The 20328-nt window shown below is 35.7% G+C and overlaps 1 protein-coding gene and 1 long non-coding RNA gene across 2 annotated transcripts; one reads left to right on the top strand and one right to left on the bottom strand.

The window, feature by feature from the left end:
- The first annotated feature begins 1395 nt into the window (after nt 1-1395).
- LOC307157116 lies at nt 1396-4210 on the top strand. The gene is made up of 3 exons (XR_013820870.1): nt 1396-1586; nt 3420-3514; nt 4064-4210. It is a non-coding gene; the product is annotated as an uncharacterized lncRNA (long non-coding RNA).
- A 2273-nt stretch (nt 4211-6483) lies between these two features.
- LOC307157114 (chymotrypsinogen A-like) lies at nt 6484-13322 on the bottom strand. The gene is made up of 6 exons (XM_079868884.1): nt 13188-13322; nt 11854-11874; nt 11587-11749; nt 10727-10995; nt 10458-10603; nt 6484-7895 (listed from the first exon to the last, which is right to left on the bottom strand). The coding sequence occupies exons 1-6, from the start codon at nt 13240-13242 to the stop codon at nt 7614-7616; spliced, it is 936 nt and encodes a 311-aa protein (XP_079725010.1). The 5' UTR covers nt 13243-13322; the 3' UTR covers nt 6484-7613.
- Nucleotides 13323-20328: the final 7006 nt, after the last annotated feature.

Genomic DNA, 20328 nt, shown 5'->3' with positions numbered 1-20328 from the left:
TACATATATTTGACTTATCTGAGAACACAATATATGACTGCAACATATATCTCTACATATATTTGACTTATCTGAGAACACAATATATGCCTGCAACATATATCTATACATATATTTGACTTATCTGAGAACACAATATATGCCTGCAGCATATATGAACATGTATGTGTCCAAACATGTGAAGAAAATATTTGAGTTCATCCATATATGATACCATATATCTGCATATATTACAGTATAGTATTGGTTTCTCGCATATATGGACAACATTAATTATAAATATGTGACATACATATTTGTTTTCAACATATTTAATAAATGTATGTAAACATACACTGTAACCCTTTACTGTAAATTTACAACGAATTTCTTACAGAATTGTAGGCTACTGTATTTCCATAATACAGTATTAAGCTGTATCTTTTACAGAACAGCTGTAAATATACAGCACATTTATGTTTTCGTCCTGATAAATTCGTTACCATCATACTGACTGAAAAGGCATTGCATTGTGGGATTGATTTCTTTCGCGCTCAATTCAGTTCAAATGTGACGCGTCATGCGAGCAGACAGTAACGTTAGGCAGCTACAACAGGCAAACTCGTTTTGTCAGCGGGATTCAACTGAACAAAATAATCATTCCTGTTATCAAGATAAACAATGTCTGCGAATCTGTGAGCAATTTTAAAGCTTTTTTGAGGTTCGGTTCGGTTCGGTTCGGTTCGTGTTTCAAACATTAGTTGCCTGTGACGCAGCAGAAAATGGACGACGTTAACGGTAGCAGCCTTTATATGATATCTATGGTAGCAGCTACCTGAAGACAGATGGAAGAATTTGTCATTGAATAATCTAACCTGCGCGTGACGATAAGTGGGATTTAGAGTTTGAGAAGATGGAGAATTGTTCAACTGAGTGATACGGTAAGCCAATATATAAGTTTTTTTTTTTTTTTTTTTTGCGTTCGCATTTCTACATTGTTTTCACGTATTTGGTTTGATTTTGCGAACGCGGTTTACTACCGTGGCCGCGCAAGCAATTCACTGACTCTGTTCCACCTGTTTACCAAGTAACGTTAACTTCGACATTTCATATAATAGACAACCTTTACCATGCTATTTGCATGACGTGCATTTGATATTTTTTTTCGTTTTAGGCTTTGTAATCTGATGGCCATTGTTAATGTAAGTGCTTTTAAGTAGTGTTACAGTTATAGTCTATGTTGTAAAAAAAAAAAAAATGCTGTCAAATTCTGTCAGTTCTGTGATCGTGCTTTTGAATCGTTGTCAGAATTTTGCTAGCACATGAAAATCCATGTTCCTAATGCTGTTTTCAAATGTAGTAGGCCTGTTCCTGATTGCCATCCCATGGTCCTACAACTACTCCCTAATTCAAAGAAGTTAGACGGTGTTATCCTTCAAGCAGATAAGTAGAGATTATTCAGCAAATCTCATTAATTTGTAATATGTTTTATGTTTTGGGTTCTGTTGATCAAGGTTGTGCTGTCCTTTTTAAAAATTGTTTCAGAAATTTGCATCGCTGATGTCCAGCAATCTACATTTGCCAGAAAGTCCACGACTTATTTCCTGGTATGTAAACATTAAAGGGGTAGATGAAACCTAAAATGAAAAGCCATCATTTACTCACCCTACTGCAAAATATGTTTTTCTTAATTAGTGTTTTTATTTTGTTTCCAGTCCAGATATCTACAATTCTTACATGAAGAAGCATTTATTAGACACGTAAAAATTGTCTTGTTTTCTGAAAGAATAAGTCAAAATTAAGTGAGTTTATGCTTAAAACAAACAAAATTATATGCCAGTGCATTTTAGCATTCTAACCAATTTTAATTTTTAGTTGAAAAATTTAATTCATAGAACTATGAATAGACAACTACATCGAACCACAGTGGAACCCACAGTAGTTATTTTAATTATTAATATTATTTATTTATTCTTTTTTTTTTATTTTCTTTTTTATTCCATTACAGGTCAATCTCTAAGCAACCAGTGCTGGATATTAAGTTTGGAAGGTCAAGGTGTGTGTGAAGCATCACAGCCTCTTCATCACTGGCCTGGCAGCGCTGTTTGCCTCCTCCTATAACTTCAGCTTGCAGTACCAGGAAGAGGCAGCACCTTGAGTTTGGTCAGAGGTTAGTCATTGGCATATTTGCCATTCATACATACATATATATATATATATATATATATATATATATATATATATATATATATATATATATTAGACTGAATTGTGTCACTAACCTTGACTTGACAGTATTTATTATGTTGACTACTGGTATGAACAATATGGCCCTGGTTTCCATACAGGGCTTAGCTTAAGCCAGGTCTAGGCCTTAATAAAATTAGGGTATTTAAGCAGCTTTTATAATAATGTATCATTAAAAAAAAAAAAACATTACTGGTGTGCATCTTGAGATAAAACAGTGGCAGTCATATATTTTAAGATATATCAGTGCAAGTTGTTTTCAGTTGAAGGATTAGTGAAAATTCTGTCATTAATTACTCACCCTCATGTCGTTCCAAACCTGTAAGACCTTCGTTCATCTTCAGAACACAAATTAAGATATTTTTGATGAAATCTGAGAGGTTTCTGAACCACCCATAGACAGCAACGTCTTTGCAACTTTTAAGGCCCAGAAAGCTAGTAAAAACATTGTTTAAATAATCAATGTAACTAGTGCAACCTTAAAGGAGAACTCCGGTCAATTTTAACATTGAGCTAATTTTTTTGTAAATTTGGAGTGCTGTCAATACAGAGAACAACGACAAAAATCGGTGTTGCCTACACCGTGTTATCCTCTTTTTAAAATTTGCACCCTGTTGACTTCAATTTTTAAACCTGCTTTTAGCCTCTTAACATCCTTGATGTGTCATACAAGTGCCCAGCCATGTGAGTGATTCCTTCAGAGTGAACACGGGTGAATCTGACTGCAGTAGATGTGAAAGATATCTTGTTGAAACATCTACAAATGTCCGTATATAGGTGAAAATGCCCCTTGAAATCAATTTAAGGTGGCAAATATATTACCCCTTAATAAAAAATGTTAATTTCTGTCACTGCTGTAAACTGACCACTGCATAGAATATGAATATCTTTGTCAGTCAGCTGTCAACAGGCCTAAACAAGCCATGGCACCAAGCACAGAAACACAATCCGTAAAATGTTATCTAATTATTATCAAGAAAACTTTGAAAATATCGATCGAGACATATTTTGTCAATATTGCTCACCCCTAATGCATGGTATTAATTTTGATTTCTTCGGGTCTTAAAAAGGTCTTAAAAAGCCTTAAATTTGACTTTAAAAAATGTGCAGAAACCCTGCTTCATAATATTTAGGTTGAACCACTGTAGGTATATATTTACCAATGTTTTTACCACTTTTCTGGGCTTTGACAGTTGCAATGATATTGATATCAATGGAAGGACAAAACTATCAGATTTCATCAAAAATATCTTCATTTGTGTCCCGAAGATGAACAAAAGTCTTGAGGGTGAGTAATAATGACAGAATTAAAATTTTTGGGTGCAAACATGCATTTAGTCTGGTAAATCATGTTGTCATATATGCAATAAACTTGCAAGGCTTGCAATTAAGTTAAATTATTTCTGTCACAAAGGTTTGGGCTGGATTCTGGCAGTGTGTGCTCTATATAAACGGAGAGTCTAAAGACTGCCTTTCCACTGATACTCTGATGGCACCGGATGAGGGCATGATATTGTTAATGAGCTGGGTGATGAGTAGACAAAAGTTGTAGAATAAAACTTTAAATCTGGCAACCCCACTTCCAAAAATTTAGTTAGTTGACAGTGTGCATGTAAACAGACACATTGAGTTGATGTATTTTACCAGGGCAGAAAAAATATCAGTTATTGATCACAACATCCAACATTGCATTTTTTTTTCTCACAACATCCAACATTGCATTTATTTTATTTTTTTCATGTTGTTCAGTTTTAGACCGCTTTTGTGCTGTCTCTCTTTGTCAAAATATATACACTCAGTTAATAATATTTAGTTGTTGTTTTTTTCTGCCTTTTAGACGCTTTCTTGACATCAATCCTGAACGTGGATCAAAAACAAAGAAAGGACAAGTAACTTCAAAGAAAACTGGCCAAGTTGTGCAAAACAAGAACACCACTGTAAGCCTACAGGTGTCCTCACTTCTGCGAAACCTTGCAGACTTTGAATGGGATTTCATTTGCACTTTTATGGACTATGGTCTTTATAAAGCTTGGAAGAGCCAGGACATTTTTTAATAGAACTCTGATTGTATTCGTCTGAAAGAATAATGTCATATACACCTAGGATGACTTGAGGGTGAGTAAATCATGTGCTAATTTAAATTTTTGGGTGAACTATTCCTTTAATTAAGTGCTAACTGTTACCTGTTTAAGTGTTAAAATTGCATTTTATGTTTAAAAAGTAATTCAGCCAACATGTTCACAGATGGCATTTTAACTAAATAAATGTTTTAAAACCCAGAAAATGTTTTCTTTTTCCTAGTGTGACTACTCTTATGAAACCTTAAAGTATAATATTTTAATTATGTAATAATAAAAGCAGTTTTCCCTGTAAAAATACAATTTATTGCTGTCGACAAGTTTAATGTAAAATGTGGTATATACTGTATTTGGTAATTACAGTGGAGTACTGTAAATGCTGTTTACTGTAGTAGTGTTGTAAAAATACAGTATGTGGATAGCAACCCAGCTGCCAGTATTTAACTGTAAATTTACAGTGAAAAGTTTTACAGTGTACATGCATGTGATACTGATGCATTTTTAAAGCTGTGGCATATGGTTATGGTACTTTGTGGATGTATTTGTCAAAAATGACAAAGAAAACACTGCATTATTGTATTAAAATACTATATTTGGTATTCACACAATAGACAATCTCCAACTATAGGCATTTAATTTCAAGGCATTCAGATATAAGGTTTGTATCCCTAATACATGTGAAAGTATGTACTATAGAAATAAGTACATATATGAATGTGTAAATATATGCGTCATATATGCATGTATAAATATATGCGTCATATATGCGTGTATACATATATGCGTGTATACATATATGCGCCATATATGCGTGTATACATATATGCGCCATATATGCGTGTATACATATATGCGTCATATATGCGTGTATACATATATGCGCCATATATGCGTGTATACATATATGCGCCATATATGCGTGTATACATATATGCGTCTTACATATATTTCACATTTATGTGCATATACGGGAAAATATATGGCACTTACATGAAAACGGCCATTTTTGATATATTTTGAAATATATGTTTCATATATGTATATGTGTTTTACATATATGAATTTTGCATATATTCTCATATATGCAGCAGACATACATGGGCACTAACATTATATATGTAATTTACATATATTGACATATATTACATTTCTGTATGGGCAGTCCTATATTCATAATAAAATAATCTGTTTGAATGTCTGCTGCAATATCTTGTCCTTTTAACAGTTAACAGTTAAGGGGGTTTCCCGTGCCTATAGTTAGTCATCTGTCAGTTGCGTCTTCCTTCTCCGTGAAAACAAGTTTGAGTCTTTTCAATATAAAAGTCTTCTCTACCGACTGACTCATTCATAAGATAGTCTTTGTCGCCATCTATTGGCGAAATAATGTATGTAACTTCTGTTGCAGTTTACGGTCAGGGACTATTTTTTCCAGTGGAAGGAATGCTTTTAGTGATTTTACTTCATGAAAGTTGCATAGATAAATATTTTTCGGCTTTAATATTTGTATTGTGTGGCAACCGTTTTATAAAAGCAATACGGTACTCGAGGCAAGTGCTGTATCGTGAATAAGTAACGGCTGAAGGGGTTACTCCGCTTCGCGTCGTGCCTAACAACGCCCTTCAGCCGTTACTTATTCACGATACAGCACAGCCTCTCGTACCGTATTGCTTACATAAACAAGAAAAGGCAGCATGAAAGTAATCCATGTAACTCAAGTGATTTAAAGGAACACTCCGACTTTTTGGGACTTTAGCTTATTCACAGTATCCCCCAGAGTTAGATAAGTCCATACATACCTTTTTCATTTCTGTGCGTTCTGTAAGTGTTATTTGACGCACCCACCGCTAGCCTAGCTTCGCACAAAGACTGGATGTAAATGGATAATGGTAGCATACTAATCCCAATAAGTGACAAAATAATGCAAACATTTTCCTATTTACATGTTGTGATCTGTATAGTCACAGCGTGTACAAATAACAAGGCTATATGAGACAGAGACCATTTTTAAATTAAAGTGTATGCAATTCCATGGGGGCTATACCAAAGTATCTTTGTGTAAACGTGAATGTGACTGATCTCAGGTATATAGCAATTACCTCTGTTTGATGACTAAACTGATGAGCTTGTGAACGTGAGACCCACGTTAAACAGAAGACATGAGGACCTCTGTCTGAGCGACATAGTTTCCTAATCTGGAATGGGTAAAATATACTTAAAAAGTTAAAAAGAATAATCAAACATTTGCTCACTTTTAATGGTGCTCAGATATCATTAAAACCTTTTTCATTTATGGAGTCAGATGAAATAACGAGGTAATACAAATGAGAACATGTATTTCATTTAATCTTGTTGTGTTGCGTAAAAGGAAAGACAGTAACGCACAGCAACCTTCCCCGTATTATTGGAGACCGCCATTGGACCGATATACGGGCTTACATATATATATATAAATAAAGATTCTTTGTTTTTTTTAAAGGAATCTCTGCTCATGCTTTGATCAACAATACAATAAAAACAGTATCACAAAATATATTTTGTGATATATTATTACAATTAAAATAGCTGTTTTCTATTAATATATTTAAAAATTTAGTCATTTATTTCTGTAATTTTCAGCATCATTACTCCAGTCTTCAGTGTTACATGATCATTCAGAATTAATTCTAATATTTTTTTTTTATTATTATGTTGAACAGTTATGCTGCTTAATATATTTGTGTACACTACTGTTGAAAAGTATGGAGTCAGCAAGATATTTTTTGAGGACATTAAATTCATTCAGCAAGGATGTAAATTGATTAAAAGTGATTGTAAAGGTTTTTTTTATTATGTTACAAAAGATTTTGAAGAGAGAGAGAATCTTCCCCATGTCAGTTCCTTCTTTTGTATTTATTCTGTTAAGACAGTGTGATTACAACATGGTGATTGATTACATTTTCCACTACCAGTATCCCTGATCACATTGCAGAGCTTCAGACCCTATTTCAGTTATGCATCAGTTATCAGACATATAAACATAAAAATAACCGGTACTGTTATAAAACAAACAAGATCAGTCGATCTCAAGTAGTTTTGCAAACATCCTTAATCTCAGAGGACACAAGCATGCTGAACTTCATTAATTTATGCCCTTATAATGTCAATAGGATAGCTTTTCAAGAATAGTACTTTATTAAAAAGATAAAAAATAAATGACCAAAAATAACAGTATAACTGCTCTTTTTATCTCTGTGTGAGAGCATGAACAGCACAAAGAACCCTTTGATCCTCTTCATCAAAGAACCCTTAGAATTACTGTTCAAACTATCTTTAGGAAGAGAGATACTGGGAGAAGGTGAAAGGAATGATGGAGAATGTGAGAGAAATGGTAAATAAAAGGAGGTTGAGTGAACTGAATCCACTGGAGTTGAACGCAACAAATCCAGGAGGGTTGCTGCCCATGTAAGATGTGATCCAGTTCTGGAACTGAGAAACTCTGGCAAACACACTGGGATATCTGGGGTCATCACATCGTGTTGCACCAAAACTCACAATGCCGGACTGAATCCACCGGGAGCTGTTCCTACTGACCAATGGACCTCCAGAGTCTCCCTGTATTCACAAACATTCAGCATTTATATTTCTGACAATATACAGTGAACAACTGTTACAGACACATGTATGCAACAGTGTAGCCGAAAGGTAAAAGTATGCCAGCCGTGTGTCCACCAAAGATTTTTTCAGCCCAAAATGTTAGACTTTGAGTAAAACCAAGTGTGCCGCACGCATCCTGAAAAGTGAAGCCAAAACATTTTGATCGCCCCCTGGTTGCTGGCTGCAGTAGAGGTCCCTGTCCTCTCCATGTAAACGAATGGGACGTGAGCCAAACAAAAAAAATTCAATATTTCCCCAAAGATGGTTTCTGTCATTTTGGGTAGTTCTTACCATGATGACGGATGTTCAAAAGTAAGTTTTTTGAACACGTTTGGTTTAATTTAGTTATTTCTGTCATTACAATTCTTGGAGAGATTGGCATTGTAGTGGATATGGCAATGTTAATGTATTTGGTATTGGTGGAATAGATCTGTACCGAGACTTATTACTGCCAATACATTCACGACATGCTGCTGCTACACATGTAACATACACAAAATAACCCTGTAGCAGAACTATACAGGTGGAGCTGGGGAGGGTGGAGGGTTTCTGAAAGCGCACTGAAGACTGCTAACAGTAAATCAAATACTACCATAATAATACCGCAACAGCAAACAATCAGCTGTGCTATGTAGATAACAATGTGATCGCAACCAAATTGAGTTATGGACCTATCAGCCTGCACTATCTAGAGTTTCATGCCAGAACTAGATATTTCTGTCTCAGAGAGATTGGCATGAAATAGATATTAGCATATAATGGATATGGCAATGTTAATGTATTTGGTCTTGCGGAATAGATCGGCTACACTGCTGCTACCGAGTACCATGATTTGCTACTGCCAATACATTCACACACATTCCTGTGAGCATGTAAGACATGCTGCTGCTGCACATCTAACATACATTAAATAAATGTTTTACCAGATAATTTACAGGCTGTACAGCCAATGCCAATTAAAGCTGTACAGTTGCACAGCTTTTCCCAACCGCTCTAGATTTATATTTTGGAGCAAAGTTGTGCAACAGCTGGAAGGAAGACTATTGCTATACATTTGTAAAGACACTTTCTTTTACCCTGCACAGTTGCACAGGGTGATAAGAGAAATAGGAAATACAAGCCAATAAATGCATGCTGCTGCATAGGTAGATATGCATACATCTGCACATATGATTGAACATAGACAGGATGTGATAGGCTTGTGATTGAGTCTACAAGAGTTTGGGAGAGACCTTGATACTGCAGCTTCATCTGCGCAGATTCTGGCTCCAAATGATGTCATCAGCACAATATGACAGCGGCCATTTCTGGGAGATTTTGGCTTTATTTTCCTACAGTGAGATGCATAGTCCATCTTTTTTTTAAACAGTCTATAGGTAAAACGCAGCACTACTCACTGTCAGTTTTTGCCATCCAATCACAGTGGAGGATGCGTGAGGACAAAGACCACATTGGCCAACTGTCACATCCTTGTCGACTATAAATAATAATGTAGGTGAAGTTAATATTGCAGGTCAGTAATTGTTCCTAAAATTAATTATCTGTGAAATAAGATACTAAGTAGCACATTACTTCCGTGGATTGTGCCTTCAAAGCGCTGTTAAGCGTATCAAGCTGGGCATTTTCAGAAGACTAAGAAATGCTTTGGTGGACAGATGGACAGATTGTATGTTTCAGTTGTCTATTTGGCAGTATTTCTCTCTATTTATTTATTTATTTATGCAAATCCAGAGTTACCATAATTTTCAGAATCAAAAAAGCATATACAGGCAACATAAAATTAATACCCGTGGCTCCTGACGATGTGAGGTCTTATAAAGCGAAACGGTTCATTTCAATCAAGTCAAATCATCCGATTATTAAAGCACCCAATAATGATGTGAAATGCGGATATTTAAAAGCAAATAAAGTGAATAAATCAACTTAATCAAACCATTATCAGTGAACTTCTGTTGACTCGAGAACTACTGCCATCGGATACCTGTTATATTTCCAATATGTTTTATATGTTATTCTTTATGCTTTTCAGCAAAATATAACAGAAACATACATTTTGGCGCCTTTATCCGTACTGTCGGACATATCCGTACTGTTCTCAGTTCAATGGACAGTTGGAGTAACTGGAGCGCTGAATGAGTTGGCAAAAACCAGCATCATAGGATCATATACGCCGTTTGTTTTTTTTTAACTCATTTGGAGTCAGAGTGACTGTCGGGCACGTCAGAAAGTGAGTTTTGATCGAGTAACTTGTAGATCTGTGCTGACTCGAGCTGCAAACTGTTTCAGAAGGTTCTAGAAGGTTTTGGGTGAACTATCCCTTATAATAGTCTGGGACTGCAACTCCATGCTTTTCTCTGCAGATCAGGTGTAGTAAGCAGTTGTAGCGTATGAGTTCATGATCAGTGGAGTAAAGACTTTAAGAGTTTAACTGAGCAACTAGGTTGGCAGTGTGAAGTGTGCAGGTGACCGAAAACTGGACAGTAGTTTTGTAAATTGCTTTATATCAAAATGATGTCTTACCTGACATGAACTTTTCCCTGCCACATTTAAAAATCCAGCACAAATCATTTCGCTTGTGATTGTGATGATCCCTCCATAAGCTTTATAACAGGCACTGCTGTTGACAATTGGTAACATAATCTCCTGCAGTATGTCAGGATTCTGGCCTGTGACACATTCAGAGGATATATTTTGACAGCTTTTAAAAAACATTTCTAGGTAAATTGCTAGGTAAAAAGGGTTACAGTATTCTTTTTGTTCAGTTAATTGACAAGCAAATATTCACTCACCTCCAGGCTGTAGCGTTCCCCATCCAGTCACCCAGCTCTCTTCACCTCCAGCAAATACACTACCAGCAGCCGCCAGACAGACTGGCTTAATGTAATCAGTGAAATTCACAGAAGAAGAGAGCTGGACCAGTGCTATGTCGTTCGAAAACTTGGGATTGTTATAGTCAGGATGCTTGATAACTCGACTCGCTGTCCTGTATGTCTCATTAGGGTTTGAGCCCGATTGGCTCTGACGCCCGAAGTACATCACAATGTCAGACGCACCGTAGCTGTAAATATAGAAAGTCTACTTTAATCCCACAATTATCAATTTACAATTGTATCTTAGTGTGATAGTTCACACAAAAATGAAAATTACATTCTTCTTTCAGATGAATACAATTGGAGTTATATTAAAAAATGTCCTGGCTCTTCCAAGCTTTATAATGGCAGTGAATGGCCGTCGCACATGGCGCTGCATTGCGCCAGGTGTATGATAGGGCCCAGTATATTCGTTTGGCCGGAAGCTAGTTATTTTACTTTATAAACTTTTAAATATGGATATTTTTCTTACACAAACATCGCTTCGCTTCAGAAGACCTTTATAAACCCCCTGGAGCTGTGTGGAGCACTTTATGATGGATAGATGCACTTTTATGATGGATGGATGCACTTCAAAATAGCAAAAAAACATTCACTGCCATTATGAAGCTTGGAAGAGCCAGTATTTTTTTATATATATATATATAACTCCGATTGTATTTGTCTGAAAGAAGAATGTCATATACACCTAGGATGACTTGAGGGAGAGTAAATCATGGGATAATTTTCATTTTTTGGGTGAACTATCCCTTTAAGCTTAATTTAAGATGCCAACATACTCCTGGAAGCAGTGAGCTGCAGATAAAACCCAGTCTTTATTGATTAGACTCCCACCACATAAACCGCTTTCCCCGAGACGAATGCTGACTTGCCACGGCCAAGACCCTTCCTTTGCATCCCCCCCTCCAACAATCTTATTGTTTAGGGGGGCTTGACCACATACTAATGAGAGAAAAAGTAATATGAGAATTCCTTAAAATGCCTCACAGACATAGAAGACACATTCTGCGTGGAACAAGAGTTTTATGGTCATTATGACAACTTACCATCTAACTGGCAGAGGGAACCTGTGTGGGTAGACAAAGACAAAGTAGACAGTCATTTGTACAGAGCTGATAAAGTGTTACTGTTAAACTAACATCAGTGCCTGCATGCACCATTGGCATGAAAACAAGATAAAACTTCGTCTCATATACAGAAAATCCTTCTGCATTACAAGTTGTCCGTTTTTGACAGATACTGAAGTTTCAATGTATAAAAGACTACACAGCAAAAAATGGTTTTCTTAATTAGTATTTTTGTCTTGTTTCCCAGTCCAAATATCAAAAAATTCTTAAATCACGAAGCATTTACTAGATAAGTAAAATGACATAAGAAATGATATCTTGTTTTCTAAAAAAAACAAAAATAAAAAAACATTAAATTAAGTTTAGTTAAGTTATATTTTTCTTACCCCATTGGCAGATCATTTTGCTAGATTTAAGCAAAAACACACTTAATTTAGATTTTTTTAAATCAGAAAACAAGATAGAATTTCTTATGTCATTTTACTTATGCTTCGTGGTAAATGCTTCTTTATTTAAGAATTTTAAGATATTTGGACTGGAAACAAGACAAAAATATAGATTATAGATTCATGAAATTGTCTGTTTTTCAAAGTTTTTCATGGGACCATTAATCGTGTACTAATTGACTGGCGCTTGCCTTTGCACACAAAACATGAAACCGGCTTTTTTTTGTCAAGTATTTTTTGACCCATTCATCCCCAACAACGCCCCCAACCCTTAACCACGCCCTGTCCTCTTTTCTGAAAACTAAAATATGGTCACCCTAAAATAAATATGCTTTAAAAACGTTTTTTTTTTAGATGTGACTTGACTTGATTTTAGACATATAGCAATTTAAATCAATCTATGAAAAAAATATATAGCTATAAACTGTTAGCTAGTTGTAATTTTAAATACAATATTTATTATTGAAATATAAAAATATTTCAATTATTATGATATACAGTATACTTACAATTGAAAAACAGTAATATAATAGACAGTCAAACGTTTGGACACTATTCATTTTTATTGTTATTATCACTATTTTAAAAGTATGAGATTTATAAAGAGACCAAAATTATAATATTAAACAAATAAAAAAAAATATTTTAGCTTCTAAAAGATAACTACAAACGCAATTACAAGCATTTAACCACAAGTCTTTAGATCCAAAGGTTTTAGATGTATCATGAGAAACATCAATTCAGTCAAGTCTGTTGTGTATGTGTTCACAAAGGTTTTTAGGAACTCAATTGCTTGTCAGTTATTAAACAATTTAATTAAATGCTTCATTAAACTTATATCAAATTTTTTCATGGTATAGATTGTACCTGCTATGTTGAGAAGTATGGTTCCGGCAATACACAAAGCTGTGTTAATCTTCATCCTTATCTTCTGGTCTGTGATATTACTGCTGTTTCCTCAACTGTCAGGTTTAATGAGATGTCAAGTAAATACTGCCACATTTATCAGTGGTTCTCTGGCCCCACCCTCCATAACGTTTATCTCTGATTCAATCATAAAGCTCATTCGGAGGATTTTCATTGGTGTTTGTTTTGGATGTGGGTGGGACCAACCACTTTTTGAAAAATTAGAAGAATTTACTTTTACACAACCGGTCAAACCAGATCACTTTCTGCTAACTGCAGTTTCCAATAAGTGACATTACAGGAAATCTACCCCCATTTCAAGGCAACCCATATGAAAAAAACCTGCATGGTTCATATACAGCTACCATATATCTTCCTTACTTAAATCAGACAGAATTACCTTCTGTGTTTCATGTAAGGCCAATACATGTCCTATACAAAATCAGACCAATTATGGCCCATTTCATACTAAATAGCACACATACAACTTGTATGGGATTTTTGCATTATAAGTGAATACTGTAAGAAGTCTTATATGAGTTTTACATGACAAAAGTATGCAATGGTGTATGGTATATATATAGCCATACAGTAGCCATACTGCTCATCCAGTGATGGCTCGCCTGAAATTAAATCATTCTACACAGAAATGACCTCTGGTAAACGTCATGTAAATAACTATGCTAGATATGACAGCGTGACTGCACTTGGAGTGCCAAAGATTAGGCCAGTGTCTGAAAATGATATGAATGCATTGCTAGATGTACCTGGGACCTCTATTGGCAGGTACTACAACAGAATAGTTGTCAACGGAGAGGTCATTCACAGCCAAACATACTGTACACAAAGACAAAGAAAAGGAACAACTCAGCTGTGATATTGAAAGATGGCAGTATTTTCAAGGTTTCACACTCTCTCTGTGTCAGTGATGACCAACATCACTTATATGCAGTTGGCAAATTTGGAAATTGTACAGTGCAGAAGCTGGTTCGAGGATCTGCTGACAAAATATCACTGACCTTTATGCGGACTGTTCATTTTCCTACAGGATTTGAAAGAGCAGTTGACAGCAATGACATTGTGAGGCCGTGTATTTACATAAACTGTGAACTGTCTGGGTCTGTTGTTTGTGAACCAATCAGAACATATTATTGCAAATGAACAATGTTGAGTCAAATATGTTTCAAGAACAGTGATTAAATGTTTAAAATTGGCTGAAATAAATTGTTGTATATATGTGACATGAACTCTGGTGGTGATATGCATAAGAATCACTTTATATTTTGGAAAGTTTTATGTTTGTAGATTAAGAATGGAACAGTTGTATACTAAATTTAGTAATTTAGTACTAAAGTTTAGAGAAATTGTGACAAATGAAAATAAAATCTGGTGATGCAGGATTTAAAATGAAAACTATTGATATATGAAATATGCAACTATATCTTGTAGTAGAATACACTAATAAATAATTTTCTAATTAAAATGTGTGCTTGTGTGTGTAGTTTAAATGTTGTGTTTCATCTAAGGTTGATTATACAGTATATGACCATGTTAGATTATAGGGGCTCAACTTAGGACAAGACAAGAGCATGCGTAAAGTACAGCCTTATACTGCTAAACTGCACTGTGTTTTATACATGTCTTAATATGCTGGACATTCATATTAAATTTGCATTATTTTCCTATGTTTTTATTTCATCAAAAACTATATGCCTTTAGTTGTATGTAGGACATATATGATTAAACATACATTAATATTATGCAATTTAGATTTGTGTTTTTTGTAGCATATATGTCTCTTACAATATTCTGTTGGAACATATAAGAATCACAGTTTTTTTTAGCAAACCTTTTCCATATGGGAAGCAAGAGCAAAACATGAATATAATGTGCTACTTTCTTGTCAGGACTTTAATTTGAAATTAAATGTTGATTAAAAATTGTTTGTTTGAAAGAATAAGAAGTTTTTCAATAAATAAAATTCAATTAAATTGCATTATTTATTGTCCTTACCCTGTAACTGCATGAAGCAAGCACCAATTTAAATTACAGCCTGCAGATGTTACACTCGTAACTACATGGAGCAAGGTGATAATGAGCACCATCAGTAATTACAAAGAAAAATGTCCCACTAGTTTTAGTTTTTGCGTACGACTTATGCGTTTTGGCCGCTTGTTTACACAACAATGGCGTTTTGGGTGGCTGAAAGTGCAAACTTTTAAAAACTGGTTTCAAAGTGCAAGTTTTTGAAAACGGTCTCTGTGTAAACAACAAAAACGCGAAACTCTGAAGATGATGACGTCATGCACATGTGTATTTCGTGTTCAGTCTATAGCCGGGCTATTCAATTGGCGGCCCGCCAATCATCTCCATCTGGCCCGACGGCACCAACCTCCCTCCTCCTCTTTTCCTGGCGGTGCGGCTAATTTAGTTTGATACTCGCTCCGATTGACCCGAGAAACGTTTTATGTGCGAATATTTCAGCAGTTATTATATGTGTCCCGAATTTATGTCGACTGAACCAGCGATACCAATCTTTCGTGAATGAATCATTCTTTTGGTTCGATTCTTAACTTACACTTACATAACTGTGCGTTCACACCGCCGCCGGCGAGAGCATCAAAGTGGCCGGTCAGTAACGGTCTAAAACTATTCGGATTCATTCAGACCGCCCCATCACTGAATCATCTGAAGCGGTTTCTCGGTCAGTACAGTAACAACAAATAGTTGCGTTTACTCCCGGTCCCGGTGTCACTATTATTAAACAGCGTTGCGACAACCAGTGGGGTGTGTTTCAGTTCGACAGAGACCTCTCTGTTACAAACCACAAATCACTCGATGATTTAACTAGTATTAAATCGGATGAAACAGCCTCAACATTCCCAACCAGACTGAAGAAGAAAGCAGGAGAAACATTGTGGCATGAACAAAATTAGAACACTTTAAATCCCCTAATCACCCTTACAAACATTTACCATAAATGTACTGTAGTAATTTACCATGGTTGGGCAGAAATGTGCAATATTTATATTGAATACTATGTTGTAATAAATAAATATAGTAAATATATATATATATTTACTATAATATTATACAGAATAGTAAATATAGTGATTTATATTGCATTAGATTTATTAGGTGGGTAGAGGAATATATAGGCTAATTAATGTTTGTTATGAAATTATGTCAGTTTCTTTGTAAAGGTGCGTATAGTTTTTAACTTGTGTTTAGGCAGTTTTTATACAGTAGGAGTGAGTAGCCTGTGGTTATCAAGTCTCACTGTCAGAATATTTTCATTTAAGCATAACAATTATAAATAAAATTATTATTATTTCTCTCCAACAGCTACGAGTTTGTATAATTAATTTATTTGTTCCAAGAAAAATAGTTGTACACAGCTGTAAATTATCAAGTTTTTATTTATTATGGTTTTTATGTATCTGCATACTGTTCGGTACCACATTTCCAAGTAAATACCATACTTTTTTAGGGTTACTTTAACTTATTTATTGAAACTGTTATGTTTCAATAAATGAGCTAAACCCCCAAATCAACCCACCTCAACTTTTCGATTTGATAATCCGGCCCTCGAATTAAGCTAATTGAATAGCCCTGGTCGATAGTGTTTCATCGCCATTGAATGGCCTGGCAGCAGAATTTTCGCGGATCCGTGTGAATGGGGATCATTTTGACAATGGTGTCGTCTGTACACGGAAAACTCAAAGGGAAAACTTAGTTTTAAGCATATCGTTGTCGTGCAAACGTAACCCTATATCAGCTGCACTTCTGCAATCAAAACAACATATCAGTTAAGGCGGGCATACACTGTGCGATTTTTGTCCGATTTTGAGCCAAATTCTGACTCTTTTTCGGGTTGGGCCGATTTTCAGCTTTGTCGTGCGTCATTTGTCGTGCAGTGTACAGGGGGAAACGAGAGGCGATTAACCTCTCCCGACCGGCAATCGGATGGTTGGATGAATTTCTGGCATGTTAGAAATTTTGGTCGCTCCTCATGACTATATCGCACAGGTGAAGCAGAGTTACGAACCGATTGCCCTAATTACCATTACCCACTTCTTCCAAGCCACCTGCGATGTACAATTTGCCTCTTTTATTAATTTGTTAAACGATGTTTTTGAAATAAAGCTGTTTTTAATTTTCATTGATGAATTATTGCAGTGTTCTGACATATTATAGACTGTTAATAATTAATTATATGCCTTTAATTCATTGTAATCGACCTAAATGTTTTAGACAATTTTCAATGAGGAGAGTATGCTTCTATGTAATATTTTATTATCCTCACAGTGCGTTGGTTTTGCGGTGATGCGCTATGAAATCATTGCATGGCAATTTAAAGGAGCTGTATGTAAGATTGTGGCCAAAACTGGTACTGCAATCACTTTCAAATTACTGTAGAGCGGTGTATCCCCTCCCCCTCCCCCCTGATTTGAGGTTGCCAGATATGCTGCAGGATCCAGCAGGAACATAGGCTGCTACAAGGAGCTGCAGCTGTGGTAACTAGAGCAGAGCTGGCAACCCGGATGCCGAAACACTACTGATTTCGTGATTGGTAGATAGGTGGAGGGTGAGGCTTCAGGACAAAACACAACATGACAACATCAACATCAGTTGAGGGCTGCAACTTCACTTTTTAAATGACAATATCCTGGCCGTACTACTGTTGTCAGTGATATAAGTATTTGAAATGAACATGATTTCTTAATGTCTAGTGACATATCAGGGCCATTTTATGATTAATTGAAATACATTTCTTACATACAGCTCCTTTAATTAACAGCTTATCACTTTAATAATAAAAGTAGCCTAGGCCTTCCCTAATAATAATAATAATAATAATAATACAATAATACTAATAATAATTTAATACAAATTGGAAATGCTAAATCATCTTGATATTGATAACTGATGCTTGTTTTAAAAATATCTCTGGATACATGAAATCGTCTATATAGGCGCAACCCGGTACAAGGGTTTATCGCGCTGTTTCGCGCATATTTCACATATAGGCTATAGCGTGAGCAGTGAAGTCGCAGCTCGACGTTTGGACCCTATAGTGTGAGCACATAAATCCTGAGCTTTGGCTTTACATCACATGCGATCTACTCGTTCTGTGTGAGTAGGTACCTTGCTGAAATCGCACAGTGTTTGCCCGCCTCTATATACACGGAGATCCAAGTGTATGTTATTTTTGTAATTCATTTGCCTAGGAATAGCTGGAAAAAAGGGTAAGCTTGTTTTCCACTGTGTCACACTTTGATGGGCTGGAATGATGGGTTGGTGATGCGAAGCCAACCAAATTTTCTATGCAGAAAATTGAATGCATATTTCTTAGTCATGTTTATTAGGAATTTCCTGATTAGAGTCTGACAACATTAAAGTCGACCTGAAATCAAAATTGACTCTATTTACTTTGTTAGCACATAGCCTATTACTAGTCTTGTGGTGAACAATTAATCCGTGCACGTTAATACAGAGAGAAAAAAAAGTTTGCCGTGGTAATCTTTAATCAAAATCTGAAAAGTTACTTCCGGTCTGGAATGACGTTCCTTTTCTGATGATGTCAGTTTGACGGCTTGGGTTGAAAATGCTTAACCACTCTCCTCAAAATCGTTAGTCTGCTATGAGCAGAGATGGAGAGGAGGAGCGCTTAAGTGAATCCCTGCCCTCTATCCAATATTCCGTTTCACTTGGAAATACATCACAACACTGGAGAAAAGTCGTATTTAACTTCCGGTTCACGTGGACTTTACATATTTTTTGAAGTGCAAGTGACATGAACGTGAGCAAGAATGTCATACATTATGTTTTATTAACAAAGTTCGGGAGTAGCACGTTCAGATAATCAACATAATTAACACAGGTGGTGAGCACTCAGTTAATCAACGATAAGAGGTCAGACCTACCTCCGATCGTTGACAGTTTATCACCATCCCTTCTCCACACTTCTAGTTCTAATCACTTCTATACACGGGGAAGTTCTTTGGGTTGGGGCCAAATTCCGAACTCAGAGTCCTCCCCCTAGACAGCAAGCCAAATACGCTTAAAGCTTTACTTCATCTAATTATATGTAAGAGTGAACCTGTGAATTTACATGAAGAATGCAAAAGCCTCTAAATGCCACCTCTGTCAAAAATTAGATAAGATAATAATATTGCTCTCTCAAATACTTTCACTTCAAACTCACTAAATCCCAACCTTTAGCCCATTCAGAAATGCAGGTACTTAGGTAGAAACTAATATATATATATATATATATATATATATATATATATATATATATATATATATATAGATAGATAGATAGATAGATAGATAGATAGATAGTGTCACAGTTATGTTCTGTCTGAGTCTTGTTTTCAGTAGTCGCATGTCTTCCTTTGTTCTGTTTTCCCGCCACTCCTTTGTTTCTGTGGTTAACGTCATTATCAGTTCAGTATCACCTGTATCATCATCGTCATCAGTCTCACCTGTGTTCTGTTAATCAGTGTAATCTGTGTTTGTATTTAAGTTCTGTCTGTTCTGTCAGTCCTTGTCCGGTCTCCGCTGTATTAAGTGTGTGTGTACCTTCTGGCCATCATCTTGTACCTAGTATGTATTATATTGTTAGTAAAAGTTAACACTGGAACTTTTGATTCTCCTTCATTGTCTTCTGCCTGCACCACACCGTGACATACAGTAGCTGCATTTCCATTACCCTTCAAATGGCGCAAATTGAAATTGCGAATTGAAAATACATCCAATGGAAACACGTCAATTTCGTGAAAACTTTTTTGTGAAAAATGGGAGTTTTTACGCTCGCATGAGGTGGTTTTTCAGGCAATTCGAAAAAGAAATATTTTGCAAAACTGCAATGGAAACAGTTTTTGCGCATTTACAGGTCACCTGACGTAGATGACGAGGTATGTTTGGACAGAATCCGAGACAGAGCTCTTTATTAAATTCTTATACGACAAAAGAATTACAGGAATAATGGATTCTAAACCTCAAAAAAATACCACAATCAAGACCTCGAAGCAGATATGAGGGAGAAACACCCAGAAACACCTCGTATGTGCCGCTCACAAGTATAATAAGGGTC

The sequence above is a fragment of the Squalius cephalus genome (assembly GCF_949319135.1).
Source record: "Squalius cephalus genome assembly, chromosome: 4".
NCBI classification, from domain to species: Eukaryota; Metazoa; Chordata; class Actinopteri; order Cypriniformes; family Leuciscidae; genus Squalius; species Squalius cephalus.
The sequence above is the reverse complement of the archived record's forward strand: the minus strand, read 5'-3'. Positions and strand labels throughout refer to the sequence as shown.